Source organism: Panthera leo, chromosome B1 (assembly GCF_018350215.1).
Source record: "Panthera leo isolate Ple1 chromosome B1, P.leo_Ple1_pat1.1, whole genome shotgun sequence".
NCBI classification, from domain to species: domain Eukaryota; kingdom Metazoa; phylum Chordata; class Mammalia; order Carnivora; family Felidae; genus Panthera; species Panthera leo.
In genome coordinates, this window is record NC_056682.1 from 1752087 (window position 1) to 1774194 (window position 22108).

The window sequence follows — 22108 nt, forward strand, 5'->3', positions numbered from 1 at the left end:
AATGGCATTTCTGAGGACGGTCCTGCTGGCCCCTGCGGCGTTGGGTCTCTTAGATCCCTCAGCTTGCCCTCCCGAGGACGTCGGGCGGCTTTGCCCGTCTTACCGACTCCTTTTACGCAGAGGAGTCGTGAAAATAGGAAGAAAAAGGTACAGACGTGAAACGTGAACATCGGCTGCTTCTGTGGTTACTCTCGTCTTTCTCCCTTTTCCACTTGTGTTTCCCGGCGCGTGTCCAGTCACACAGAAGTGTTAGATCAGGTGTCTGGTTTCCAAACGCCTGGGTCAGAATGTTAATAACAAAAGCCCGCTGATTGCCCCGAGATCAGAATATCCGGGAAACGCGTTTTATTCCTCCAGTCGACAAGTATTTGCCAGGCTCTCCGAACGTGAGGCTCCAGGCCTGCGTCCGTCCACCGCAGAGGGTGGCAGAGGGTGGTGAGGAAGAAAGGTGTCACATCCAGAAACCAGTTAGCTCCTTGTTTAGCTAGACGGGGACCAGCCTCCCGGGCCACAGGTGCTGGCGGTCGGTAGGTCACGACCCAGGCGCCAAGAGCAAAGACGGAAGCACTTGTAACCCGTGCGGTGTATGTTCGAGTGCTTGGGCAGACCGCGCTTAGTGACGTGCTGCTAAGTGATCGCCGGTCGCCCGCGTTTACCGCGTGCGCCGAGGTACTGTCGGGTCATCACACCTCGCTCGTGAGTAGCGTTTTGTCCTTAGTTAATTAAAGTCGGACGTAGTCTGCAGTCTGGCTTGTCGGCTTTTGGTTAGCCGTTAATAAACGACGGCAAACCTTTGGCCCAGGGTTTTACCAAAATCAATTTTTCCAGAAGGGTGAGAAGGCCGTGGGCAACAGAACAAAAGCATCTTGGGACAAGCTCTGAGCCTCGTACTGCTTGAGAGCAAGGACATGGTCCTGGGTGACGTTTCTCTGATTTTTGTCTAAGAGCAGTGCCCTTAACAAAAGGAGGCGTGTTGCTGTCCCCCCCGCCCTTGTTTCCTGGGGCTGTGGTGTTCCTCCCCCACCCCTCCCCGTCCTACCTGGGCACCCGGGAGACTCACCCGAGATGTCTCCAGACGTGTGAGCGGGCTCCCTGGTGGCCCGCCCTCTGTCCCTCAGGGTTCACTCTGGGGTGGCTCAGGGAGGGTCCGGGTTACTTAGGAAGATGCACAGCAGGAGCCGGACGGGGTGAAGTTTGTGCACCTGAGAGGGCTGCGTGGGGGCGCCCGGAGACCCAGCTCCCAGGAGCTGGAGGACAGTGCCCTCCCTCCCTCCTGAACTGTCAGTGCGCGGGGAGGGACGGCCTGGTGACTGGCGTGCTTCCTTCCCCTCCTGTGACCCGTCAGCACCCTGCCCTCCTTGTCTGTGTGCTGATCCCTGGCTCTCCTGTGCCCAGGCCCCTGTGGCGCCAGGACCCCGCAGCCTTCCCTGAACCTTCCCCACTCTCCTGGGCCTGCGGGTTCCGACACGTGGTCCTCCTGGAATTCGTCTCCCTGTATCCCGCTCCTGTCTCCTGTCCTGCGTTGTCCGCAAATAAGTAACAGTCCGGAGAGAACGACGGACTCCCCTCTTCCCTCACGTGGTTCTGTCCCGGCATCTGGCGGGTCCTCCCTGCTGCTTGTCCTGATGGCGCTCAGATAGCAGGTAGATGCTGCCAGCAGGTGACGGTGGAGCCAGAACCCATCGTGAGACTGTCAACTTTCCTTGCCAGGATTTGATGTGACTCACGGGGGCGCAGATGTATCGCAGCTCAGCATACAGTGTTCGTTCAGACCAGAAGTATTTCATCATTTGTGCGGTGCTTTGTTTTTTTCCCGATAGAAAACGAAAAGCAGGTTTAGCAGACGAGGGTGCCATTGAGTTCGAGCTCGGGTTAAGCAGGTGTTAGCATGGGGAGGCTGAGCGGAGAGCCAGGCTGGCCCGAGGGGGGCGCGTCCGCACGCATCTGCCTCCCCCAGCAGAGGTCAGCACGTCGTCTGTGGCAGCTGGAACGTGGAAGGGCCTGTGTGGAATCGAGGTGGCGACGTCAGGACTGTCACTTAGATGTCACTCTTGAGAGCGTCCCCCGTGTTTGACCCACGTGACGTCATTCTGTTGGTGACCACGTCACTCCCTGCCGCACATCCTTCCTGCAGCCTGCTCGTCCCTTCGTGGCCCTGCAGGCGCGGACAGAGGTTTCTGGCAGAGGTGGGGCGCCCGGGGTGGGGCGAGGCCCTGCCGTGTGCGGGGAAGCCGGGGCTGCGGCCCGAGGCGCCCCAGCAGCCGTGCCCACTTGGCGTTCGGGAACGGACCTGTTGAAACACAGCAGCTGGAGCCGTGCGTGGGGCCGGGCTCCCTTGGTCCGGCTCCGCCAGAGGGAAATGGTCTAGGCCTGGCCTTGAACACCGCTGCCGGGCACGGGACGTTTCCGAGATGTGGTGTGCCTGTGATTATGGTGCCTGTTATTGGAAAACGCTGGCTTCCTCCATCAGCAAAGCCACTGAGTGAGTTTGTTTTTGCACAAGGAGCCGCTCTGGTGTTCAGCCAAACCGTGAGTCAGCTAGCTTACCATCCTGGCCGCCGTGCTCATTCTATTCCTCCCCACAAGTAGCCCGAGCGCTGCCGGTTCGTGCGCCACGTGGGTGTTGGCCGGACGCATGCCTGTGCAGCCGTCTGCGCCTCCGCACCAGCAAGCACGTGCCCCCTGTTCACCGTGTTTCTTCTCCCCAAGGACATGCTGAAGAACACGTCCAAAGGGCACCCTGACCGGCTGCCCCTTCAGATGGCGCTGACGGAGCTGGAGACGTTGGCGGAGAAGCTCAACGAGAGGAAGAGGGACGCTGACCAGCGCTGTGAGATCAAGCACGTGGCCAAAGCCATAAACGAGCGATACCTGAACAAGGTTGCCCGAGGCGTCCCGGTCTGGGCTGGTGTTCGGTTTGCTTTGTACTAATGAGCCATCCGTATGTCACCTGCTTGCTACTAATCTCGTGGACGCTTTGCAGTGACGCCGTGGCCCAGAGCCCTGGTCTGGAAGCCGGTGGGGAGCGTCAGGCGGGTCGTGGCACATTTTCTCGGGGAAGGGGCTCCCACGGTCATTAGACCCGCAGACGGGTCCGGGACCGCCATGGCGGTTTTCATCAGCTCTTGTAGCTGAATCTGTTGCCAGAATGCAGTATTTCCTTTTGGATGGTCACGATAAAATCAGGAAGTGTTGCTTACGTTCTCACCTGCACCCTTCTGTGTGTGTCCTAAGCTGTGTTCATCATGGAAACGGGCCAAAATATGGCAGGAAAGCAGCTCCTGGGCAGAGCTCTGTTTCCTCTTTACGTTCACAACTCCTTTTCCTGCGACACTAAGCTGGTTTTAGGTGGGCTTTTCCATAGCTATGCATGGCTCTGGCCCCCAGAAGAAGTTATTGACAGGAGCTGTCAATAGATAGATAGATAGATAGTTATCTATCATATGTATCGTTGCTAATGTCACCTTTTGTTTTTGTCATTAGGGGTAATTTCTGAGCACAAAGTGACACTCAGTAGTTTAACTACGAGAACTTTACTGTATTACGTTTTAAGGAACGCGTTTTCCTGATTTTCTAAGTGATTTGTATGGGAATTTCTATGAGCCAAAAATTGCATTAAATGACAGTTTGCGTGGTTGAGAGTCATGCCCGCTTGTGGTCATAGCGTTTGCAAACCTGTGCGGCACAGAGTGGGCCCAGGCGGACGAGGAGGCAGAGCCGTGTCGCTCACTACCGATTCCGTACCTGTGCTCACAGCCCCGTTACCCTGTGAGCACGTCAAGAATAGGTAGGCGGTGAGCTCGGCCGCTGCAGATTTACAATCCAGACACGCTACTGATCATCTGGGCTGAGGGTTCCAGATGTCCTTTTGGGCTGAATTGTTGCAAGAAGTCCGACTTCTGTGTGACTTACTTCAGTTTACTAATTAATACAAAGCATGTCTCCGAAGACCAAGGGTGTCGTGTTTGGCTCAATGAAATAAAATGTGGGGAATCACAAGAAGCAAAGATGTTTCCATAATTGTTACCCTGGGAAGAGTAAGACCAAGTAGCATTGCACTCGTAAGTACTCTCGGCTGTGCGGTGTTGTAAAGAACAGAGTGGTGGCCAGGTGTGGACGGCGGTGTGTGAGGAATGGAGCAGGCACTCGGGCACGTCATCTAAGGAGAAGGGAATATGATGAGCGCCGGGTGGAAACCAATGAGCCCTCCTTGCCGGAGGCATTGTGTTTACGAGGACAGGGTTAGTCTCCTCTCGCTGTTCAGGATAACTGCAGACGCTGGCCATACAACTATTTAGCTTAAAAAAAAAGCCACTTTCTGGATTCTTAATAGCATACATATGAAGCGTGCTTGCCTTGAAATTACATGGACTCTCCGTGAGAAAAATCTGTAAACGTTGACACTCTATATGCCTGTATCTTGCAAGACTTTTGCTCACCTGTTTTCTTCTTTTGATGAACTTGATTGTGGGAACCGTGTCGAGCATGACCTTGAATGTTCAGCTTCTCAGCAGTGGGAATCGGTACCTCGTGCGGTCTGACGATATGATCGAAACCGTGTACAACGACAGAGGGGAGATCATGAAAACCAAGGAGCGTCGGATCTTCATGCTGAGTGACGTGTTGGTGTGTGCCACGGTCAGCACACGGTGAGCGTCCGCCGCGGCCACCAGGGTATCTTCACGCTCGCGTGCGGGGTGCGTCCCGGCTGAGCGGGTGACTCCATGATCGCTCCCGTCCGTGCTGCGCTGGTCTGTGTGCACGTCTTCGTCCCTCTCCTGGGATTGCGGGGAGCCAGGTCCCAATCAAGCCGAGGGTTTGCGGAGAGTCGGGTCCCCAACAAGCTGAGGGCTAAATGGGTGCAGTGTTGGGGTGCCCAGGGGGCTCAGCTCGTTAAGCGTCCGATGTCAGCTCAGGTTATGGTCTCAGGGACAATGGGTTCAAGCCCCGTGTCAGGCTCTGTGCTGACAGCTCACAGCCTGGAGCCTGCCTTGGATTCTGTCTCCTTCTCTCTCTCTCTGCCCCTCCCCTGCTCACACTCTGTCACTCTCTTAAAAAGCATGAATAAACACTTGAAAAATTAAAAAAATAATACAGGGGTCCATTGTTAAGTCGCCAGGTCACTGCTGGAGGAGATTAGGGATGTTTGGCCTATTTCTCTTTAAACGTAAGGCCAGTGTTGGAACCAGAAGCTACATTGAGTTTCTTTTATTTGCCTCCTAAATCATTCTGCAGTCTTGTTGTGATCATTGCTCACTCAGATTTTTCTCCTTAGCTGCCTCTCTGTGAATACATTTTTGATGAGTGCGTCTTATGTAATTATATTGGAGGCATTTATGTTCACTGTGAAACCGAAGAAACGAGGGTATAGTGCTTCAGCATTTCCTACACTTAAATTTGTTTATTGTTAGAACTGCTTCCCAGGGTGCCTGGGGGCTCAGTCGGTTAAGTATCCAACTTCGGCTCAGGTCATGATTTCACCGCTTGAGAGTTCGAGCCCTGTGTCGGGCTCTGCTGACAGCTCAGAGCCTGGAGCCTGCTTCAGATTCTGTGTGTGTCGCTCTCTCTCTGCCCCTCCCCCGCGCTCGCTCGCTCTCTCTTTCTCTCAAAAATAAATAAAGATTACAAAAAAACCTCCCAACACCTAGAATATTGTAGCTGGTTGAATCTGAGAAGTTACACGAAGAGGTGGATTGTAAGGGAACTGAGGTAAAATGGCATGTTTTGAATTGAATGCTGTGGGTGCTTTATAAAGTCACACACGCTGACATCCTGAGCCAGCTCGTCATGGCTTGAGAAGGATTGCTGTTCACGCTCAGGAGCTTGGGAGACGGTTTCCAAACCACTGCCTGCTTGAAATCGCCCACCGTGTGTGTTTACAGCGTGGAGACTGGCCAGGGAGACAGTGAGGCCTTCCCCTCCCAGCGGAAGCCAGGCATTAGGTCCTCCCCAGCACAGGCTGAGTGGGGCCCCAGCGGGCAGCCGGGTGGGAGAGTCTCTATGGGCTTACGCTGCACAGCCTGGGTTCCAGCCCCGTCCCAGCCCGGCCTTCTCAGGACATTGGGAACCACCCCATCTCGCTGAGCCTCACACCCGTGCTCATATGGTGGGGAAGCCAGCCACCCCTGGGACCTCTGTGAGGGTCCAGCCCAGGACCATCGTCAGACTTCCAGCTCAGCGCCTGGCACGGTCCTGCCCAGTAACCATCACCTCTGTTAGGGCTCCTCCTTGGCCACACTTGATCTGAGGCAGCTACGAGAGAAGGCTGGAAAATCTACCAATTTTATTTTATATTGATTATTATTTCTTTTAAAGTTTATTTATTTTGAGAGAGACAGAGACCGTATGAGTGGGGGAGGGGCAGAGAGAGAGAGAGAGAGAGAGAGAGAGAGAGAGAGAATCCCAAGCAGGCTCTGTGCTGCCAGCACAGAGCTGATGTGGGGCTTGAACTCACGAAACCGTGAGATCGTGACCTGAGCCGAAACCAAGAGTCGGGGGCTTAACTGACCAAGCCGCCCAGGCACCCCTGGGAAATCTACCAATTTTAAACGACCACCCCCTTTGGCAAGAATCCTGTTTGTTTGGTCCCTGTCAGTGGCTCAGCCTTTATCGTTCAATTTGCCGTGGCCACACTTTGACCTCTGGAAGCAGCCACGTTTGGTGTGGTCTGGTCCCTGCCTTCGTCCACATGTAGAAAGGAGCAGCCAGTGGCGTCCGTGCGTTGTGAGGTGTGTCCCGAGTCTGGATGCCCGGGGAGGCTTGCGGGGTGTGTCTCCCCAGCAAGACCTTTCTGCTCTTGGCTTCCCAGCCCGTGTGCTGCTTCCTGCAACACGGAAGTTAATGGCACGTGGTTAGCAGCATGGCTCCCAGGCTTAACTGCCCAGGAAGCACCCCCACCCCCCATTCCCAGGTGAAGCCAGTGCCTTTTCCCCACACTGGCTCTGGGCGAGGCTGCCCCAGACGCCCCCTGCCTGCCCGGGAGGTGCTGCCGTGAAAGATGAGGTCACACAGTGAGATGACTTTGTAGACAGCTCAGCACAGAGCAGGTGTGGGTGTTTCTTGCCCAACGTATTTGCTGTTCGTAAGCAACCTTTGTCTGAATGTAGTGGGAGGGCCACCCTCCCTGCACGTGGCATCATGCATCTCGTGGGCAGCCCAGGTGCGTGATCCACCAAAGGAGCCGCGTCCATTTGGTTCTTTTGAAATTTGTATGTAATTTTAAAAATTTCAAGCCGAATAAGAAACGAATGAATCCTTAAAAATGGATGTAGCTGTGTTAGCTGCCAGGTCTATTTTTTAAAATAATGCCCAGGCTGTGGCATAGATCCCGAGTTTTGACACCTTTTTACAAAGTGAGTAAAGAGGAACAGTTCAGTTCCCCCTGATGTGTTATCAGCGACTCTCCTGGAAAGTGGTGAAGGGAGGACCCACTTTGCTCTGGCTGAGATGTTAAAATAGCCCCAGGAGACCCCCTGATAACCTCAGAACATCGAGATCCCAAACCTCTGCAGAAGCAAAGATTTTTGATTCAAATAGGATGGGTAGAAATTTGAGGTCAAGTTCACAAACCTCTTCATTTTTAAATATAAAGCACATCTAATTCATAGAACTCAGTCTTTCATTTCCTAGCAGCGTCTGAACTTTGCCTTCTCCCCCTTCCCATGTGGGCTACAAGCTGAAAAGCAAACCCTTTCATAGCAGAGAGAGGTCCAGGAGCTTTGGTCCCAGCTGACTCCTATCAGGTCAAGGATTTCAGTTTAAAGCATGCTGTCTGACATTTTGGTTATTCCCAAATACATTTTGATTGGAAAAAAAAATCTCAAAGAAAGCAAATTGATTATCAGTAGGAGTAAGAACATTGATTGCTTCAGAGGGGTGGGGTTTTCCTGGTCACCTGGAGGGCCTCAGGGTGCTGGCAGCCCTATAGCCTGGACTGGGGGGTGGTCACACAGGTATCTGCTCTGGCATTTTCCACCTACCTGAACCAGTATGCTTGGTATGTTTCTCTGCGTGCTTCATTTTATCGTTAAAGAAGAAAATAGTCTATGTAGGTCATGGGATTTTTTTTGTGTAAATTCTACACAGCCAATAAGTAAAAAATATTTTTAATATTTGTTTACTTTTGAGAGAAAGAGACACACAGAGCACAAGCAGGGGAGGGGCAGAGAGAGGGGGAGACACAGAATCTGAAGACACAGAATCAGCTCCAGGCTGAACCACAAGATCATGACCTGGGCCAAAGTCGGATGCTCAACTAACTGAGCCACCCAGCTGCCCCCACAGTCAATAAGTATTTTAAACATGGAGTATGATGACATGATTCAATCTTATTAAAATGCTTATGCCACAACAAACAGTACGAGGAACTTTAAGGTTTATTCAAATGAAATGACCAGAGAATATCTCTGTCCACATAGGAGAGTTTCCCTGTTAACAGTATTTGCCAGAATCCACGAGCATCTTTGCTCAAAGAGTCATCAGGGGTCTTCCAGTTCATTCCCTCTAAGCTCTTGTGGGAAACTGAGAGCTCTCTGGGAGATCAGCATTCGTGTTCTCCCGTTTTCCTGGATTAGACAGTGAAGAATTCCTACCCTCTCATCTAAGGGGAGGCCTCATTATGGAACCAAGTGGTAACTGTTGGTAAGAAGGTCATGAGCAGGATGTTTCAATAGGTGGATGTTACTCACCTGACTAAGGGATATAAAAAGTATCAAGACTTGCGCTCGTAATTAACCATGAAATAACGATGTTTCAGCACCTCGGACAGCAGCACGACGTCCACCAGCCAAAGGTATTTGTTAAAGTGGAGTGTTCCTCTCGGACACGTAGAAGTAATAGAGTACGGCAATAATGAAGGTGCTGGAGAAAACAGGTGTCCCCCGGTGTACCCACCTGAGAGCCTGGCGGTCGTTGCCAACGCTAAGCCAAGTAAGTGACACTTTTACTAACGTGCTTGTGCGTCGTGGGGCTGGCATCTGCACTGACCTAATAGACCCTGTTTCCGTGGCCTCAACATGAATCCAAGGACCCAGGTAGATGGTCAAGCCGTTGGATGATGTCGTCTTTGGCGCCTGTGTTTTATGTTGGCTGACAAGTGTAGACTGAACCCTCATCTTTGAGCTTGTCTCCACTGGTGTGCATCCTGTGGGTTTATGGGGAAGCCCCATCACATGGGTGCATTCAGTCTCCCCAGGTTTGATTTCTGTTCTGTTCTGCATTTCCCACATAAGCAGTTAGGGCTCTGGCTCCTGTCTCCTGAGTGTGCACTGAGTTGCCACACAGGACATCCTTGAGTGTGTGGATCTGGGTTGTAGGTTCAGCTCTGCATGGACCAGCCTGGGAAGCCCTTTGTCTCTTCCCCAGGCTCCTCGTGGAGGGGGTGCTGGGCTGTGCGCCTGACGGGGTGAGATGAGCCAAGGGAGTCCTGATAACTTTGGCAATGCTTCAACAGTTGTGTAATATTTCTTACTAAATATTACTGTGGTCTTTGGACTGTGGATTTTGGAATAGCATAGTATTCATGACTTTCTCCTTCCCTCTCTCTTTTAATCCAAATAAAACCTGGCTGAGTTGCACTCACTTGCTGGCCTCTGCCCGAGTTATGAATGAGAACTTTCAGTAAGCCTTTTTATGCATGGAATGAGCCTTTATATTAAACATTAATGCTTTTGAAGTATGTATTTTGAAAGAGAGAACATGAGTGGGGGAGGGGCAGAGAGAGGGAGACACAGAATCTGAAGCCGTCTCCAGGCTCCTGGGTGTCAGCACAGAGCCCAACGTGGGGCTCGAACCCACGAACTGTGAGATCATGACCTGAGCTGAAGTCGGACGCTCAACCAACTGAGCCACCCAGGCAACCTAGGGATTGTTGCGTCTGAAAGGAAGGGCTTTAAGGTCAGTGTGGAGCTGCGTGGACTTGGGGACCTGAGACGCTGCTTTGGGGCCTAGCGGCCCTTGTCCCATGTTTCATCCTGTGTTCCTCTTGCTCTCGTGGCTTCTGTTACATGTGCGGTCAGACGCCGGGAGAACGAAGCATTGGGTCAGAGAAGGAAAACTGAATCACTGCTGGTTACTTGGTAAACTGTCTGTTTCTCAGAACAACAAAGAGCAGAATGAAGGTGGCTGGTGATGTTCAGGTGATACCAGCTTCTCCAGGAGAAAGAGTTAACGTGCTTGTCCGTCCATGGAGGAATCGCCCATCGTTAACAGACTGTGGCCATGGAAGGGTTTGATTGGGAATTTTCTGGACGCAGCTTTCCAGATGGAAAGGCCTCAAGGAAGCTCCAGGAAGCAGTGTTTGTGGCCCTGGAGTCCTGGGAAGGGCACTTTGCAGGGTCACTGCCCACCCTGATGTCCCGGTTTCCTGACACAGTCATTTAATGGTGTCAGTTCTGTGTTGGACGTGTTACTTGTTTCAGCATTAACGTTTTTATCATGGTGTTCCTACAGTACGGCTCACCCACCTTACGTGGACAGTGGGCGTTACCTTGGCGGTGACCGGTGGACAGACACTGCCCAGAGCTGGGGGTCCGGTGGGCACCGAGACTACAGTTCAGGAGGTCCCCACACACGGACGTCTGTGGGACGTCTGTTTGCTGGGTTCCAGGTTTAGGGGTGCAGCTTTGCTGTGTGGCCATCAGTCCCGTGGTTTCCCTGTCCACACGGTGGATTGCAATTTTAGCTCTGGGCTCTGAAAAGACCGGTGTGGAGTAAATGTGTTTGGTGGTTTAAATGCCTCCCAGGTTAAAGATAATTTTTTTTTTTTTAACAAATTAAAATGTGTAGATTCCGTGTGCGTTAGAAGACCGAACTCAAGTCGGGCTTCTCCGGGGCAATTTCAGGCTTCTGGGCAGGGGGTCTGGGCTCCTGTGCTCCAGAGGCGCCGGCTGGGAACGTGGTCACTGGCGAGTTCTGCAGCAGGGGTCATCCCACCTGGTCCAGACTCATCAGGAATGAGGGACAGTCTGCTGTTGGGGCCAGAAAGTGACCCACTCTGTGTAGCCGATCGATAGTATCGACCTCCTTCGCACCAGCCTGCGGCCGGCGAGCGGCTTAGTTTTCGTGCAGATAGAACCGTGCCCGTCCACGAGTCACGGTGCAGCAGGCCTGTGCCCAGCGGCTCAGGGTTTTTATAGAACGGCTTCAGATGCGCCCACACTGCTTGCGTTCCTTCGGATTCTCTTGATTTGTCATGCCTCGATTATTTCGAGCCGCGAAGTAGGAACGACTGTGCTCTGTGGATAGCCGCATGACTCTCCTGCTGTTGGGATGGCTGTGCTCTGAAAGCCAGCCCGGAAAATTCGGTGTGTTATTCAGTGCTGGAGATGGAGTGTGGGCGTCACTGCGTAGCAACCGCTGTCAGGAGCTGCCGGCGTGGCCGCCGTGCGTGGGCCCCAGGAGCCGCACACACGCCTCGTCCCCAGAAGAGCTGCCGGGTCCGCCTCCCCGGCCCGTGACGTTCCATTGGCGCTAACGTCTGCGCTGCGGGCCAGTGCCCCCGGGTGCGTGCCGGGTCCTCTGCGGCCCCACCGCTTCGTTGCAGAAAACAGGCCTCTTGAAGTTATTTCGCAAAATTCCGTGCTTTGTTCCGGGGTGGCTGAAAAGTTTTCACGGACACTGAGTCGGAGCTGGCGACCTCAGGGCCCCGTTGCCGCCTCCGCCCCCACGGCTGGGTTATGTGCACGGGGCCGCAGCCTGTCTGGGAGTGCATTCACGGGAGAATGAATTTACCTGTCGCCAGAGACAAGGTGTTCTCTTTCTTTCTTTTTTAACGTTCATTTATTTATTTTGAGAGAGACAGAGAGAGCTCACGTGCGCAAGCAGGCGAGGGGCAGAGAGGGAGAGAGAGAATCCCGAGCAGTTCGAGAATCCCGCGGGGCTCGAACTCATGAACCGTGAGGTTGTGAGCTGAGCTGAGATCGGGAGTCAGAAGGTTACCCGACTCAGCCCCCAGGCACCCCAGGGTTTTCCTCATGCAGGGTCCTTACAGCCTCCGTCCGTTCACCGGCACGTCTGGGGCACCCCCAGTTTTCAGGGAACTGTGCTAAGGGGGGGCCGGGGAGGGGCCGGGGTCTTCACTGGAGGAGACCCACCGTCGCCTCTTCAAACACGTCCCGAGGAGAAGGTCTTCAGACGTCTGGAGAAATGGGTGCAGGCTGAGCATGTTGTGGGGGAGCGCGTGCGACTGTGTAGGATTCCGTCCCGTCGCCGTCCCTGAAGATGAGTGTGAAAGTCACCGGCGTGGCTGTACTTGTCCGTCCTCGGGGGCACACAGGGCGGGCGGGACCGGCACCTGCCCAGAGTGTTGCTGATTTTCGTGGGGCCCCATGGCGGGCTCTGCACGGACAGCTCGGAACCTGCCTCAGATCTCTGTCCCCCCCACCGCCCCATGTGCTGGGCCACGTGCACCGTGAAAACACAGGGCACCTTGTTCACAATTCTTAAGGATTCTGAGTCACGGTCAGTGGAGCCTGGAACCAACCAGGAGACCTGGTTTCTTCTGGGCCACGCCTGAAAAACCGTCCCGGTGGTCACATGGGTCAACTTTACATCCTGTTCTTCCCTAACAGTACGTTTGTGATTTAAGATAATTTTGGCTAACAACATACGTACTCAATTTCATTTACTGAGTGTCGATGCCCAACCCGGCACAGCCTCGTGCTGAGCTCTGAGGGCAGCTCTGACCACTGGCTCCTGGGCTGACGCCGCGAAGCTGGTGCCGTGGAAACATGAGCCCCGAGAGACACCTCTTGCTCACTCAGTGGAGCCTCCCCTCGTCCCTGGGTCGGAGCTCCTGCTCCGCCTGTTGCCGGTTACCGTCGAGGGGACGCGAGGCGGTATATTTCCGTGGACGTGGGAGAGAAGTGTGGCTACCACTGCACGTCCTTCAAAGTATGGGCTGTGAGTGTGGTTCTGTGTGCGAATCCTGCCTGTGTGACTGTGGGGGGAAGTGACAGAATACTTGGAACTGCGTCCTGTGACCTGCAGGCCGCCCTGAGTCCAGGGCAGCAGGGGGGGCGGGCCCTGGAGGGACGCTGTCCCCCTCCCCCCTCCCCCCGGACACGAGAGTCCTGTCTGTGTTCCTGTTGTTCACATTAGAGACAGCGCACTGGGGAGCCCACTCTGGTGTCGGATGACCCTGGTTACGGGAAATTTGGTTTGCGTCCGGTGCCGTGTGTAGACACCGCTTACCGCAGTGACATCAACAAGGCTTAGAGAACACCCAGAGTGGTAAACCGTCCGTCAGAGCCAGAGCGTGAGATGCTCCGTGAAACAGCTCACCGGCTCGGGTCACAAAGTTGAGGTCATGAAAGACAGACGCCCAAGGAACGGGCCTAGACTGGAGGAGAGTTAAGGAGACCACAGCAGCTAAGTGCGTGTGGGACCGCGCACCGAGATGACGTGAGTGGGGAGGCTGCATGTTACTTAGCGGTGCTGTGTCCGTGTGGCTCCGTGAGATCGCGGCGTCCCGGGACGCAGGGCGAAGGGCGTACGCGGGGGACCTCTGTGCATCTTTCTTATGTCTGAAATCATTCCACAGTTAAAACTTAGAAAAGGAAAAAAAAAAAAAAAAAAAAAAAAAACTTAGAAAAGGAAAAACCACCAAGTGCTTGAAAGTACCCACTTTTTAAAAACATTCTAGGTCGACCGGAATCTTAATTTTAGTGCTTTCTCCCCCCGCCAGCGTAGGTGCAGGCGGCGCTTCAGGTGCGTGCTGCTTGCTTGTTTTGCAGACCAGGTGTACGTGGGGCCGGGACAGCTGTACCAGGATCTGCAGAACCTCCTACATGACCTGAACGTCATCGGTCAGATTTCTCAGCTGATCGGTAACCTCAAGGGGAACTATCAGGTAACGGTCGAAGCCGCGTGACTCGGAATTCTTTTGTCACTTGTAAGTCCTTGTCAGAGCGTGGCCGTGCCTCCGGGTCCCACCAGACGTGACAATTACGGTGGTTTTAAGAACCAGTCCGACCGCGTGATTTCTCCCGTTTCGGGTGGGGCGGGACTATTTCAGGGTCGCTGTCCTCCGTCTGCGCGTGGCCTTGAGTAGCAGTTCCCTCTCAGACATGTCTGAGCCAGACCGGCACGCGGCCCGAGCCCCGGGGTTCGTGTTTGGAATCCAACAGAGCGTTACTGTCTCCTCTGAACTTTCCTGGTCCCGCCTTGCTGTCCTCCTTGCGCCGGCCCCACCTTGTTAACGCACGTAAAACACGCACATATGTGTTTCGTTGGCAGAACCTAAACCAGTCAGTAGCCCACGACTGGACGTCGGGTTTACAAAGGCTCATCTTGAAGAAAGAAGAGGAGATCAGGGCTGCGGACTGCTGCAGACTCCAGTTACAGCTTCCCGGGAAGCAGGACAAGTTAGTAGTGACCCTGCCAGGGGCCTCCTTGGCCGGCTGGGCAGCCCGCTCTGTCGTGACGCCAGCCTTCGTGGTCTGGTGATGGCGCCGGGCAGGCAGGGTGCAGTGTCCCGGATGGGGCACACTGTGGGACACGAATGCCTTTCCTCTGTCCCTGGCAGGTCCGGGCGGCCCACGTTCTTCACGGCTGTGTTCAATACGTTCACGCCTGCCATCAAAGAGTCCTGGACCAACAACTTAAAGATGGCCAAGCTCGCCCTGGGTAAGACTGGGCTCATGGGAGCTAAGTGAGGGATGGTCGCACGACCAGGCTGCGTCCGCTGGTCCCCTGGTTTTCTCCGTGATGGTGAAATATGTGCCTAAGAGGATAAAACCAGGTCGAGAATGACCTCGACGATAGATTCATCCATTCACCTGAAAGAATGTTTTTATTTTTTATTTTTTTAAATGTTTATCTACTTTCGAGAGAGAGAGAGAGGCAGAGCACGAGCGGCAGAGGGGCAGAGAGAGAGACACAGAATCTGAACTGGGTTCCAGGCTCTGAGCTGTCAGCACAGAGCCTGACATGGGGCTCGAACTCACGAACAGAACCGTGAGATCATGACCTGAGTTGAAGTCAGGCGCTTAACCGACCGAGCCACACAGGTGTCCCTGAAAGAATGTTTTTAAACGGGAAAAATTGGCTCCAGGATGAGTGATTTTTTAAGACCTCTATGTTATAATTTAGGGATCCTAGAAAAAAGTAAGCCGTCCCTTTTATTGTAACAAAACATTGACATCAGCTGAGACTGCCAGCACTCGCAATAAAGGCCCGTGAGTCTGTGGCCCGGGAGTCGGGAGTCGGGTCTGGGTCTAGCCGTGGTTCCCCCTCCCCAACCTGGGAGAAAGTATAGGGTGGCACCGAGTAGTCACTCAACGATCCTGCAGCAGGAAAAGGAAGTCCTGTAGTTTGATCCGAGACAAGTTGACCTCATGGTTACTTTCCTGCTCCTTTGTCCAAAGCCTTGCTGTCTTTCCATCCACGTATCGGGCAGACCTCTCTCTCTAGACCTGCGTAGGGAGATGTGTGTGACTCACACACACGGGTCTGTTGCTCAGCTCACGCTGGATAGTGCGTGCATGTACACATGTGTGTGCAGTTCTCTTTGAGATGTGGTCGTTAAATGAAAATTAGACACAGAAGGGAACTGGGCCCTTGTGATGCTCTCGCCCCCGGAGCTGTGATGAGTGAAACGCCCTTGTCCCACGGGAGCCCCCGCTCCTTCCTGAATAATCTAATGCTTCATCAGGCCAGACTCCTCAGCAAGTCCACAACCCAGGAAATGGCCCGCTCCCTGAGGAGTGAGCTGAACCTGGAAACGAGCTCTCTGTGTCTTTAAGAGCTTTCATTAAGAGCCCAGAGCTGAGATGGGCAACTTGCTCTCTAGCAAAATATGTCCTCGTTTCACTTTTTTTTTGTCCTATACCGTTGTCCCGTTGTCAAAAACCCTCTCACTGTATCTGTGGTATTTGAATCTGGACATTTCCGTTGCTTAAAAAAAAGGGGATCAAGAAAAACAGCCTTAGGTGCTTTACAAGTGACGTCTCTCAGCCCTTTGCGCCAGCGCAGTCACGGGGAGCACACCGGAACGCCGGACGGACGCGCTTTCTCAGATAAAGCAGCGAACATACTGCTTTTCCCTTGAGGAAAGATTGTGCTGTTTTCCAGAGATGAATGTTTAGTTCTGCTATCCCCTGTAGGGCAGGAGGCCCGAGTCTGGGGTCCATGCACCCAGGGCAGGAGGCCCAAGCCTGGGGTCCACGCTCAAGAGAGGAGGCCCGAGTCTGGGGTCCACACGCCCAGGGCAGGAGCCCGAGGCTGGATCCGCGTGCTCAATGGGGGGGGGGGGGTGGCTGAGCATGGGGTGCTTGCGTGCAGGGCGGGGGAGGGGTGCTGAGCATGGGGTGCGTGCGCACTGGGTGGGGGGCCCCGAGCCTGGAGTCCGTGCGTAAGACAGGAGGCCCAAGCCTGGGGTCCGCACGCTCAGTGCGGGGGAGGGGGGCGCTGAGCATGCAGTGCGTGCGCCCAGGGCAGGGGGGCCCGAGCCTGGAGTCCGTGCTCAAGAGAGGAGGCCCGAGTCTGGGGTCCACGCGCACAGGGCAGGGGGCCCGAGTCTGGGGTCTGCACGCAGGATAGCAGGCCCGAGCCTGGGGTCTGCGCGCGCAGGGTGGGGTTGGGGGGCTGAGCCTGGGTTATGCACGCAGGGCAGGGGGGCGGCGAGCCTGGGGTCCACGCACACAGGTTGGGGGGGAAGGGTGGCCCGAGCCTGGGCTCCACAAGGCCCCCAGGAAGCTGCCGATGGCTCAGCTGTCCCTCCCCGTTCTCTCTGACCTGACCACAGAGGAGGAGAACCACATGGGCTGGTTCTGCGTGGAGGATGATGGGAATCAGATTAAGAAGGAGAGACACCCCCTCCTCGTGGGACACATGGCAGTGACGGTGGCCAAACAGCAGGAGTTCAAGGTGACAGGAGGGTGGACCGGGAGACAGGGCCCACTGTCTGTGTGCCCTCTTGGTCTGGGTGGGGACAGCGCCCCATGTTGTCGCCCCAAGTCAACTACGGTCTCCCCTTCTCCGTGGCTGTGTGGCGGGGAGCCAGTTAGGATCATTAGAGCACGAAGGCGAGGCCTGCCTTTCTGCTCAGCCGTCGGCCTGGCGCTGGGGCTTTGTCGCGCATCTGACGCCTGCAGGGCACCCTTAGTCCTCCCAGGGCACACGTCTCAGACCTGTGGGCTCAGCTGCCCTTGGCTTGGCGGCATCCAGGTCCCACTGTAGGTCACGGTCAGTGGGTCACAGTCAGAGGGCGGCCCCCAGGTCCCACAGTGGGTCACGGTCAGTGGGTCACAGTCAGAGGGCGGCCTCCAGTTCCCACAGTGGGTCACGGTCAGTGGGTCACAGAGAGCGACATCCAGGTCCCAAAATGGGTCACAGTCAGAGGGCGGCACCCAGTTCCCACCATGGGTCACGGTCAGTGGGTCACAGTCAGAGGGCGGCCCCTAGTTCCCACCGTGGGTCACGGTCAGTGGGTCACAGTCAGAGGGCGGCCTCCAGTTCCCACCGTGGGTCACGGTCAGTGGGTCACAGAGAGCCACATCCAGGTCCCAAAATGGGTCACAGTCAGAGGGCGGCACCCAGTTCCCACCATGGGTCACGGTCAGTGGGTCACAGTCAGAGGGCGGCCTCCAGTTCCCACCGTGGGTCACAGTCAGAGGGCGGCATCCATTTCCCACAGTGGGTCACGGTCAGTGGGTCATAGTCAGAGGGCACCACCCAGTTCCCACAGGGGGTCACGGTCAGTGGGTCACAGTCAGAGGGCAGCATCCATTTCCCACAGTGGGTCACGGTCAGTGGGTCACAGTCAGAGGGCGGCACCCAGTTCCCACCATGGGTCACGGTCAGTGGGTCACAGTCAGAGGGCGGCCCCTAGTTCCCACAGTGGGTCACGGTCAGTGGGTCACAGTCAGAGGGCAGCCTCCAGTTCCCACAGTGGGTCACGGTCAGTGGGTCACAGAGAGCGACATCCAGGTCCCAAAATGGGTCACAGTCAGAGGGCAGCACCCAGTTCCCACCATGGGTCACGGTCAGTGAGTCACAGTCAGAGGGCGGCCTCCAGTTCCCACAGTGGGTCACAGTCAGAGGGCAGCATCCATTTCCCACAGTGGGTCACGGTCAGTGGGTCACAGAGGGCGGCACCCAGTTCCCACCATGGGTCACGGTCAGTGGGTCACAGTCAGAGGGCGGCCCCTAGTTCCCACAGTGGGTCACGGTCAGTGGGTCACAGTCAGAGGGCGGCACCCAGTTCCCACAGGGGGTCACGGTCAGTGGGTCACAGTCAGAGGGCGGCACCCAGTTCCCACAGTGGGTCACGGTCAGTGGGTCACAGTTAGAGGGCAGCATCCATTTCCCACAGTGGGTCACGGTCAGTGGGTCACAGTCAGAGGGCGGCACCCAGTTCCCACCATGGGTCACAGTCAGAGGGTGGCACCCAGTTCCCACAGGGGGTCACGGTCAGTGGGTCACAGTCAGAGGGCGGCATCCACCTCCGACAGTGGGTCACAATCAGAGGCTTCGTGTTTGCCTGAAGGGTCGCACACTGTTTGCTGAAGCAACTCTGGGCCGAGGGGCTGTTTTGTTCGTGGTCCTGTGCTGCCTGTTGAGGCACCACAGCGGGTGTCTTCGGGGACATGTGGATGTGTCCTCCCGTGAGAAACAAGTAAAGACATTCCTGCTTCCTGGTCTCAGGTCAACACCTGGGCCTGGAGCCTGGGCCCCCTGCGGCTCCCCAGGGAGGCGGGCTGGCAGGCAGAGGTCAGGACCGCACGTCCACGTGCCCAGGCCACCAGCATCCGGTACGCCGCAGCCGCCCGTGCGCCCCGAGACGTTTGCGGCGTGTCCTGGGGTCCGAAGATACTCAAGTGATGACCCATGTGGCTCCTTAGAGGGTTGCCTCCAAAAAGCCGATTTTAGTCTGTTTTTTTCCTCCCATTCTAATCTCTAATACGTAATCACCTGCGGTTTTTGTGTCTCAGTGTCAGAAGTCTGTCATCCGCTCAAGGCACCGTGGCGTCTGGACACCTCCTGGTCCTGTGTTAAATGTGGGCGTTTGATTTTATTCCCGCTAGATCGAATGTGCCGCCTACAATCCTGAGCCCTGTGTGAATAATGAGGTTCAGCCGGATTCGTCGTCCACGGCGCATGGTTTCCTGTGGGTAAGACGCGCTGCGTGTCTTTAATGCGGGTCCCTGAAGAATCAGGGTCCGTGGGCCGCGTGACGAGAAGCCGTAGGTTTGAAAGGTTCAGACTTGGAACGCGTGCTCGCTGCCCGCGTGTCCTGGGCTGTGTTTATAAACACGGAAGTCACGGACCAGGAGAGGGGACTGAACACTTTTGGGAAAGATGTGCGAGTCTCCCTGCCTTTTCTTTCCCATCTAAAACTTTACCAGGTTAGATTCAACCAATTTAACGAATATAGGAATTTAAATGTTTCTTTAATTTGGGTGGTTAAATCTCACGAGATTTCTTTTTTCCCTGTCCAAGCCGTTGCTGGCTTTTTTACACTGGAAACTTAGTAGTTAATTTCTTCCAAATGAAGTGTTGCATTTGGACTACGCTGCAGTTGAAGCGGGGTTTCTGGTTCCTGCACCCAAAGTGCGTCGCCATGCACTGTGTTTTGAGGTCTCCTGTGCCCCGCTCCCTGCGCTCCCCCGGCCTCCTCCCCGACGGGCGCCCTGCTGTCTTACAGCTCCGAGGTGCCCAGTGCTCAGGCGACCTCTCCTGCCCCCAGCCAGCGCCTCTGTGTGGTCAGTGGCCTCCCTGAGTGCGCAGAAGGGGCCGCCTCATTACCGGGCTGTTCTGTGCACCCAGGACCGAGGGTGGGACGGGCTTATCTCCCTAAAGTTTTTGAACGTGAAGAGAGTTTTCCCACCAGTCCGACGTGGAATGGGTACCTCACTCCCTCTCCTGGTCGCACCCCGCCCCTGCCGGTCAGAGCAGGGCCGGCTGGTGGCACCGTTCGCCTGGAAGGCTGTCCGAGCAGGACGCTTATGTGAGCGTGGAGACACCGCAGGAAGGGTCAGGGGAGTGTGGCAACATTTGCAAAGCCGGCACGAAGGACAGAGGGTCTGTGAAGCCTAAACACCACCTACTCGGCCAACTTTCCCCTCCAGGACCTCGCGAGCTCTGTGGGGTCAGTTCTTCCGAGAGCAAGATCCCACTCTTTCCCACTTAAACAACAATTTAAGTTGGGGGCGTCCGGGTGGCTCAGTCGGTTCAGCGTCCGACTGGCTCGGGTCATGATCTCGTGCTTCAGGAGTTCGAGCCCCGCATCGGGAGCCTGGAATCTGTGTCAGATTCTGTGTCTCCCTCTCTCTCTGCCTCTCCCCCACCCACACTCTGTGCGTGTGTCTCTGTCTCAAAAATAAAAATCATAAGTAAACCAACAGTTTAACTTCAAATTGGAAACGAAGTTTGCCGAGTGCGTTCAGTGACCCGGCAGATAGGTTCGCGGGCCTCCCCGCGGTGACACAGGTGTCACAGGCGCCCGCACACGGCCTCGCACGCGAACGCTGGTGACCACGTGGGGAGGCGTTCTGACGCTGCCTCGTCTCAAGAGCTCGTTTTCCTAGGTGAGCGTTAGTGTTAAAGTGCTGAGACTCGGTATTCGGGTACTTAGGACTCAAGTGGTGCCTGAGCTGGCCGTCACCTGTGTGGTGCTGGGGACGCAGGTTTTCAGGGATGGAAACACGAATTGTAAAAAGCCGAAACCCCCCTCCTGTTATGAGAATTAACGGGAAGAGCAGCCTCGTGAGTTGAAGAGAAATGTGCTCTGACGGCAGATCGTTTAGGCGCCCCCGACCCTCTTAATCGCACCGGCCATAGTGGGCATGTCGGTTCTCTCGTTGCCATGGAGTGTCAGGCCTCCGCGTGCTGTGGAAGCTCCCAGTGCACCTTCCCCCCCACCCCTGCCTCACATCCAAAGCTGCTGTGGAAGCGCCCAGTGCTCCTCCCCCCACCCCAACCCCTGCCTCAGATCCGAAGCTGCTGTGGAAGCTCCCAGTGCTCCTCCCTCCCCCACCCCTGCCTCAGATCCGAGGCTGCTGTGGAAGCTCCCAGTGCACCTTCCCCCCCCACCCCTGCCTCACATCCAAAGCTGCTGTGGAAACGCCCAGTGCTCCTCCCCCCGCCCCCTCAGATCTGAAGCTGCTGTGGAAGCTCCCAGCTGCTCCTCTCTCCCCCACCCCTGCCTCAGATCCGAAGCTGCTGTGGAAGCTCCCAGTGCTCCCCCCCCCCACCCCTGCCTCAGATCCGAAGCTGCTGTGGAAGCGCCCAGTGCTCCTCCCCAGCCCCCCTCAGATCTGAAGCTGCTGTGGAAGCTCTCAGTGCTCCTCCCCCCCGACCTCTGCCTCAGATCCAAAGCTGCTGTGGAAGCTCCCAGCTGCTCCTCCCTCCCCCACCCCTGCCTCAGATATGAAGCTGCTGTGGAAGCTCCCAGTGCTCCCCCCCCCCCCACCCCTGCCTCAGATCCGAAGCTGCTGTGGAAGCTCCTGGTGCTCCTCCCTCCCCCACCCCTGCCTCAGATATGAAGCTGCTGTGGAAGCTCCCAGTGCTCCTCCCTCCCCCACCCCTGCCTCAGATATGAAGCTGCTGTGGAAGCTCCCAGTGCTCCTCCCCCCCACCCCTGCCTCAGATCCAAAGCTGCTGTGGAAGCTCCCAGTGCACCTCCCCCCCCCCCCCACCTCAGATCCGAAGCTGCTGTGGAAGCTCCCGGTGCTCCTCCCCCCCACCCCTGCCTCAGATCCCAAGCTGCTGTGGAAGCTCCCAGTGCACCTCCCGCCCCCCCCCACCTCAGATCCAAAGCTGCTGTGGAAGCTCCCAGTGCACCTCCCCCCTACCTCAGATCCGAAGCTGCTGTGGAAGCTCCCGGTGCTCCTCCCCCCCACCCCTGCCTCAGATCCCAAGCTGCTGTGGAAGCTCCCAGTGCACCTCCCGCCCCCCCCACCTCAGATCCAAAGCTGCTGTGGAAGCTCCCAGTGCACCTCCCCCCCACCTCAGATCCGAAGCTGCTGTGGAAGCTCCCAGTGCTCCTCCCTCCCCACCCCTGCCTCAGATCCGAAGCTGCTGTGGAAGCTCCCAGTGCACCTTCCCCCCCCCCCCACCTCAGATCCGAAGCTGCTGTGGAAGCTCCCAGTGCTCCCCCCCCAACCCC

The 22108-nt window shown here is 55.9% G+C and overlaps 1 protein-coding gene across 10 annotated transcripts in view; it reads left to right on the top strand.

The window, feature by feature from the left end:
* The window catches only part of ARHGEF10 (Rho guanine nucleotide exchange factor 10), a 105233-nt gene that overhangs the window by 62762 nt on the left and 20363 nt on the right, over positions 1-22108 (top strand). For 9 of the 10 annotated variants that reach the window (XM_042934148.1, XM_042934149.1, XM_042934150.1 and 6 more), the window contains 8 exons: positions 2710-2880; positions 4504-4649; positions 8756-8928; positions 13734-13849; positions 14236-14363; positions 14525-14625; positions 16745-16866; positions 19026-19112. In XM_042934148.1, coding sequence (XP_042790082.1) covers positions 2710-2880; positions 4504-4649; positions 8756-8928; positions 13734-13849; positions 14236-14363; positions 14525-14625; positions 16745-16866; positions 19026-19112 — 1044 coding nt within the window. The remainder of the gene's footprint in view (positions 1-2709; positions 2881-4503; positions 4650-8755; positions 8929-13733; positions 13850-14235; positions 14364-14524; positions 14626-16744; positions 16867-19025; positions 19113-22108) is intronic. The other variant, XM_042934151.1, reaches the window with a different exon arrangement.